Source organism: Halyomorpha halys, unplaced genomic scaffold (assembly GCF_000696795.3).
Source record: "Halyomorpha halys isolate HHAL.00 unplaced genomic scaffold, Hhal_1.1 Scaffold32.1, whole genome shotgun sequence".
NCBI lineage: Eukaryota > Metazoa > Arthropoda > Insecta > Hemiptera > Pentatomidae > Halyomorpha > Halyomorpha halys.
Genome location: NW_027104903.1, coordinates 816,175 through 823,890, shown reverse-complemented (window position 1 = coordinate 823,890; position 7,716 = coordinate 816,175). Strand labels below are relative to the sequence as shown.

The window sequence follows — 7,716 nt, the reverse complement described above, 5'->3', positions numbered from 1 at the left end:
ACCCGAATCCATGTAGTTAGTTATATTTGATCAAAAGTAATATATTTGATCCAATACCCATTCTTTTCAAAAACCTACTGGTTTCTATAAAATTCCTATGAGTTGCTACATACCAGAAACTAAATTAGTCAGAAGGAAGAAGTAATTGGCATTAGAGGAACATTAATTTAAATAATGAATTAGAACAAACCGCTGCCGGTAATCTATGCACAACAAGGCATTCATTAATAATTGAACTATATATCTTAACAAGTTTCGAACCCATGAATAGTGATTAGAGATACAACTGGCAGAGGAACTAGGGATCAGATATGTGTGGGTGCTAAAGGGACGGGCTACTTCGTCCTCTTACAACTTCAGGCTATTTTATTGTGCCTCATTTAATGTCGTGTATGAATATTATAAATTTATAATATTTAATTAATGTACATAGTCGAAACAATGGCGTAAAACGAGTATTTTACATCGCGCGACGTTTAGTCACTTCATACACGATATGGACTCAAGTCGTGTCCTAACTAGAGAACAATACCGCGACCGGCCGCCTGAGATAGTCGCTTAATATACTTAAATGTCCTTATTGAATTTAAAATTTTCAATTCTCTATGAATGGCTTTTGCTTAGGGTCGGTTGCACCAATCTCCAACAAAACTAAGATTTGTCCAAGCGTTTAGTAAAATCCCGGTAACTTAGCGACCTATTTCTAGTCTACAGTTTTGTGAACCAGGCGTAACTGCGAAACTCCGCAATTCCTATCGCTAATGTTAGAAATTGTGGGTTCAATTAAATTTAAAATTAATTCATGAGCCACTTTCGACAGTCGAAACTGCTAATAAAATTCTTCATCCAACCACTGTAAAAAATGATTTAGTTGAGAATGGAATTTTTTTTTTCATTGTTGCCTGAGCTACTAATTCTTTGAAGTTTTCGTAGCCGATCAAATTATCAATCTCGACCAAATCCATTTTATTGAATTTGGAAGAAAACGAAATAGTACAATACAACTTCGCTAGATAACAATTTCAAATGGAACTATGGAAGGTTCCTTGTATGGTTATCAACTTAAACGTAGATTTGCTCTAAATCTCAGTTTAATTTAATGGCCAGTGAAGTTTACAGTTAGATTTGAAGGTTAACTTTTCTGGGGCAACGGATAATTATTAATTTTACCCGAGATTCGTGGAATTGTAGTTTAAATTGTGGTGGTGCAACCGACCCTTAGAGAGACTAAGCGACCATAGACTGGTCGCGCTACGCTTGATCAGCTAAGACAGCCTTTCACAGGTTTACCTGTTTACCATGCAGACATTTCTCAATAATTACAAATAACACAAGTTGAAGCCACATATAATAAATCAAACGAATGAAAATAAGATAATGAATATTAGTCAAAATAATGAACTTTTTAGACAAAAATATAATTAGCATTTAATTTAACAAATTAACGAAATAATCGAATTCTTGAAATATGGATTGCTTTCATTTTTCGACTTTTCTTCTTTGCTCTTATAAATAACACATCCTGTATCAATTTCATTTTTTTGCTTATCCCCTTCACAAATGGTCATCAATATCTAAAATCCTCGTTACCTCGTAGCAGTCTAAGGTTCCTGCTTCTACAGCCGTTTTCTATTTGTCGTTGTTGACAGAAAGCAACCAGGACGTTCCCAGGTGATTCTGGGCATACCTCAAGGCTCCATCTCCTTAACTTGGCTTAATAGGACTTTCTGGCAAGATGATTAGGCATTCTAAGCATATGGTCAAACCAACTTAGTTGGGATTTCTCTATGAGGATGTGTATGGGGTGGTCCTATTTGTAGTATTTCTTATCCAGTCCCGTCTGGTTCTGCCTTCCATCATCCTTAGGTACCTCATTTCCATTGCCTGAGATTCATGCTTTACGTTTTGTTGTCATAGTATAAGAGGAATACGTGAGCAGTATTATAATTCCATTAATTACTAATTTTGAATTTCTTTAAAAAACTTAAAGGTTTCAGACGATGCTATAAAGGAATATGATGGAATTACAACTGTACATAAAATACAACATGTAAATTTGAAGTAAGATCATATTGGTATCATACAGGCACGTAGAAAAACTACCCATTGGTAGCACTCTTCGTCATCTTCTTTTCAGGCGCCTCGGAGGATTACCAGGAATGGAAGAGGAAGCAAAGTTAGGAACCAATGGGTTTGAGTGGTTAGGGAGTTTAATAATAGAAGTATTATAAAGACTTCATTTTTGGAATATTTTCTCACCTCTTTTCTATTTAAGAAGGATTTATACGAGTTTCGAAACAATCGTCCAGCAGCGTAAACACGTTCCTGGACTTCAGAGTCAGTACATATACTAAAATTCACAGGTGGTAATAATTATTATTTTTTTTAAATTTAGTCTAATCGCTTTTGATTAGACTGAACGAAATCTTGGATCCAAAAATTTTATTGAAATCTTGGATTTGAAATAAAAGTAGATAAAGTATCTAGAGTGTGTAATAAGAAAGGCTATCCGGGTCATTAATTATAAGTCAAAAACACCCTATTTTTTCAAAACTTCATTAATTTTTAAAACTTATAATTTTCAAATAATCAACACTATCATGTTTGTTTATATGATAGTGATAGCGTTAATCAATCGAAAATTAAAAGTTTTAAAAATTAATGAAGTTTTTAAAAAATGGGGTGTTTTTGATTTATAATTAATGACCTGGGCAGGATCGCCTGCAAAACATTTTTAAATTTTTGATGTGAGGTGAGAATCTATATTTTAAGATTGTCCTTGGGGATGGCCGAAACGTTGGAGTATTATTGATATAATAAAGAGTGTTGAGACTAAACAAGGATACCATTAGATTTATTTAATAATTAAAAGTACAACTTTAAGCAATAAGGCACAGGTTTGTAGTTTAAGGAAAGTTTTCAATTATCATCGTTTCAGATTCGAGCGGGATGGAGATGGGCGAAGGCCGGGAGTGCGTGAACTGCGGGGCGATCAGCACACCGCTGTGGCGCCGCGACGGTACCGGCCACTACCTCTGCAACGCATGCGGCCTCTACCACAAGATGAACGGCATGAACAGGCCGCTTGTAAAACCGGTCAAGAGGCTAGTCAGTACTCACACTGTAAGCATGGTCAGCCATTGTTCATTTTCTTATTTTACATTTTCTCTTATTTAGCTCAATGTTCTTTCCAGGGCGATGCTGGCGTCTAATGAAATACGAGGCTTTTTAACTCATTTATTTATTTTTAAATTTAAAAACATCCTAAGAGAATAAACGACTTTCGTTCTGAAATAAACTCAGAGTATGCAAACAGATTGTTTAATTAAAGAACCTTTGTTTTAGAAAGTCATTTTTATTAATGCCCTCTTGTTTTCCTTGACTAAAATAAGAAGCAGTAGCTAAATTCATTGGGCAGAAACCTAATAAATATCTGAATCCAAAAATCAAAATAATAACAATTAATGAGATATAGTTGACTGTGGATAAATCACATGAAGAGAAGATGCTTGGGGGTGCGGTCAAAATATAACACAAATAAGTTGAAATAACTTATTTAATCCTGCCAACGTTTCGGCCAGAATTTTTAGCCTTCATCAGGGCTGCTAGAAGCAATTCAAACAGCCAAATTAACTTACAATAAGCCAACAACCAATAAATAATTAAACAAATACATAAATAATAATAATAAACAAAAGAATAAGCCAACAGCCAAGTCAACTTACATACTTACGTAATTTGCTTGAAGGCTAGAAATTCTAGCTGAAACGCTGGCATGATTAAATAAGTTATTTCAATTTATTTGTATTATATTTTCACCACACCCCAACCATCTTCTCCTCATATAATAACAATTAAAATCATGTATGTAAGTTTTAAAGTGATTTGGAACGAAAATCATTGCTATAGTTATCATATCCCATATTACTTTTTTATAATTATAAAACTTCTTATGATAAAGAACATAATATTCAACAGAAACTGAAAATAAAAAATTTATATTCAGAATTAAATAAATTTTGTATTTATATATAAAAATGGATATATTGAATAGGACAAAATAATAAACTTCAGAAAACTAGATGGTTTTATCCATTATTTTTTTACTAACAGTTAAGGTTTGGGGTAGATACCCAGGCACAATGGTTGAGCGGAGAGGGTGGTCCACTTTCTAAGGGAAAATCACAATAGGTGCCTTTTGAAAAATTTATTTCAATAATAACTTTATACAAAAAAATTCATGATTCTTTTTTCTATTTTTTTTATGTCCTCCTTCCAGGTCATATATGACATGGGAAGAGGTTATCTAGAAATAACCAACTTATTCTAACAATGGTGAGGAGTCAAGTTTTCATTTCTTAGAAGCTGTACAGAAATAAAAGTTGACCCACCAGGCCAGATTTGAACCAGCATTGCTGCAGTTATGAGCCAATCGCTTAACTCCCTCAGCTATAAATAGCCCTCTTTTTCAAATCAAACAATAATTTGAGGGTTAAAAATTAATGTTATATGTATATATATTTATTTTTTTATGAGGTGGAGAGAGTACCTCAAAATAAATCTACCCTGGAACTCAATTAGTGACCCTGAATTAAATTATTGTTACTGATTTCAAATATACGACCAAAATAACCAGTTATTGAAAAAAATTAGACTGATGTACATAATTAAAGAAAAAATGATTGCACAAAAAAACAAGAAAATATAACTTGAATACTTATAATCAAAAATGTTAGGCAAAGGCTTAATACCTTTGTGTAAAATTTTCAACTTAATATAACTTAGAGGCACAATTTTAATAATTTTTCCTAATTTGTTTTTTAATAGAAAAAGAAACAAAAAAAAAATCTGTACCGCTATAACTCAAGAAGGGTTAGGGGTGCACTTTGAAAAGAAGTACTTTTACTAGACCAACAGTTGTGCAAGGAGGTGATTTAGTCAAAATCACACTCGACCACTATATTTTTACCGAATTAAGGGTAACCTCTTTATGTGGTTAGAACTCCAGAGGGCTCCTGAACACAAAGCTGACTCACATCTACAGTGCACAGAAAATATATATCTGCCACAGCAGAATTGGAACCTGGGTCCTTGGACCTAGTATCAAAGTGCCTAACCAAAAAGCTACCTACTGCCAATAACACTATCTTATCTTAAAAATCAGTAAATCTGTACTTTTGACTAAGTCATAATTGTAATGCAAAACTTTTATTTCTAAAGAAAATTAAAAAACACTAGTGTAGTAAGACCATATAAGTGTAAACTATGAAAACTGCAATAATTATTCAAACTAATGAGTCTTACAATTTCTTCACATTGTTGATATTTCTATTAAAAGTATGAAGCAAACCTTTGGGGGAGACAGTTAGACAACTTAAGTCGATCCAATGAATGGGACTCAATACACAAAAATGGAGGGTATTCTTGTGTATTGAGTCCACCAGCCATAAGCCATATGTACATTGTTTAAGAAGTATATGATTTCATAACAATACACTCTCATCAACAATTTTTATCATATTACAGAAATATATAAAATTAATTAATAATTAATTATGTGATGTGGGATAATATGAAATGAATATTTACAACATTAAAAAAAAAGACTTAAATTTAAAAATATAAAAAATAAAACTTAAATTATGACCATCTGCCATTAGAACTGTTTATGATAACAATTTTAAAATATTTAATCATTTAAAATTTTAAATCTAAATATATGTTTATTTTTCTTTCCAAATAAACCAATTGCATATGTTTTTTATCTTAACAACATGGACTTTTTTTGCTAGACTTAAAATCTGAAAGCCTGACAAAATATTATTTCTTGATTTTTATAGACAGCCACTCGTAGGCTTGGCTTGTGCTGCACAAACTGCGGCACTGGTACTACCACACTATGGCGGCGGAACAACGAAGGAGAGCCTGTATGCAATGCTTGTGGTCTCTATTTCAAACTACATGGTGTCAACCGGCCTCAAAATATGAGAAAAGACGGGATTCAAACCAGAAAACGGAAACCTAAGAAGTCAGCACAGGAGAGTACTTCTTCAAACAGTCAAGCTAACTCTCATGCAGGTAACTATTTGCACCATTACAATCTCAGCAATCATCGATTACTAATAATGAGTGGGTAGAAATATAACCACAGTTAAACATCCATTTTGAAGTAGATTTAACTGGGTTTTTCCTAACAGAAGCTTGTAGACTTTAGAAACAGAAGAAATAGAAAGTTTGTGTTGGGGAAGAACTGAAAAATAGTTTTTAACAGGACAATATTTTGAAAATTTGATTATTATAACTATTCCTAAAAAGATATACCATTTCATTCAAACTATTTTTTTTAACAGGATATAATAGTTTTTAAAAAAATTCTTAATTATTATTAACTAAGATAAGTTTTAAAAACTATACAAAATTATCATTATCTTATCTTATAATAGTATTAAGTTAATCTGTAATTAAAAGTTTAATCATTTAGTGGAAAAGTGACAAAATAGATTTGACTGAAATTAAGGACTTGGGCAGAATAGCCTGCAAAAAGTTTTAAATTATTGATGTGAGGGTAAATTTGTATTTAAGATTATCCTGGAGGATGGCCAGGCTGGCTGAAATAGACATTTAGAGAAATAATAAAGAATATTTTGAAAATTAACTTGGATACAAATTATTCTACTTAAACAATAAAACCAGTCAAAAAAGTGAAAAGATTATAAATTAAACTTTAATTTTCTCCATTTAAATTTTTTGTAACTAAAATAATCTCTTCCGTGAGCCCGCCAATTGTATTTATATATTCATATATTGCTGCATATAATTTTTAAGATACTTTTCATATTTTTAAAGAAAATACTATATGTGCCAAGGACAATAATTCCTAGATAACAACATAATTTTTAAAAGATTAGTAAATATTATTTTTATTTCCCTACAGATTCAAGCAAGCTATTAAGCAGTGGAACTAATGAAAGACCATATCTCGGACATACATCACTACTGGTCGGAGGAAGCAGCATAAAATCTGAACCAGGGCCGACACATTACGGCGATCACCTAACAGAGCATTATTACCACAACCAACAAATGTACAACATGCAACACACCGATTATTTGGGAAATAAAATAATGGCTTCAACATAGTGTTAATGTTTCTTCAGTATACACAAAGCCAAATAAATTGTGATATAAAACTAATTTTTATATGTGGTGCTTAGTTTTTTTTTTTTTGTTTTTTTCTCGAAGCACAGCAGAGTGAAAAACAATGAACTTATTATCAAACAAGCGGACCCAGTCGGATGAGTTTAGAACTGTTTCTATAATGAATGATGTGTGTAATTTATATGTAATCATAGTTCAAATGAATTCTGTAACTATAGAGGCGAATAATTTAATATTTCTTTAAATGTTGTAATATTTGCAATTATAAACTTAGTATAGGATATCTATGTTTATTAGATTAATGTTCCTAAATGGAAAAAAAAATCTTATATTTTGTTAGTGTAGTATATGGCAAGAATTTATTTAATTGCAAGACAGCAATAACAAAATGATGTAAATTAATAATGTAACATAACATAACAGTCTTATTATCAAAGAGATTCGAGATTTCATTCATGAAAATTTCAAATATAATTTTTTAAATAATATACAAACCTGATAGACTGAAAAAAGTCAGTAGATATAAATAACTTATAATTTTTTGAAACCATTTATAAT

The 7,716-nt window shown here is 31.5% G+C and overlaps 1 protein-coding gene across 1 annotated transcript in view; it reads left to right on the top strand.

Annotated features, from left to right (window-relative positions):
- Nucleotides 1-7,646, top strand: part of LOC106685311 (GATA-binding factor A) — a gene marked incomplete in the record, with an annotated part of 152,997 nt that extends 145,351 nt beyond the window's left edge. The window contains 3 exon segments of the mRNA XM_067045936.1: nt 2,939-3,123; nt 5,841-6,078; nt 6,935-7,646. Coding sequence (XP_066902037.1) covers nt 2,939-3,123; nt 5,841-6,078; nt 6,935-7,140 — 629 coding nt within the window.
- Between the last annotated feature and the right edge of the window lie 70 nt (nt 7,647-7,716).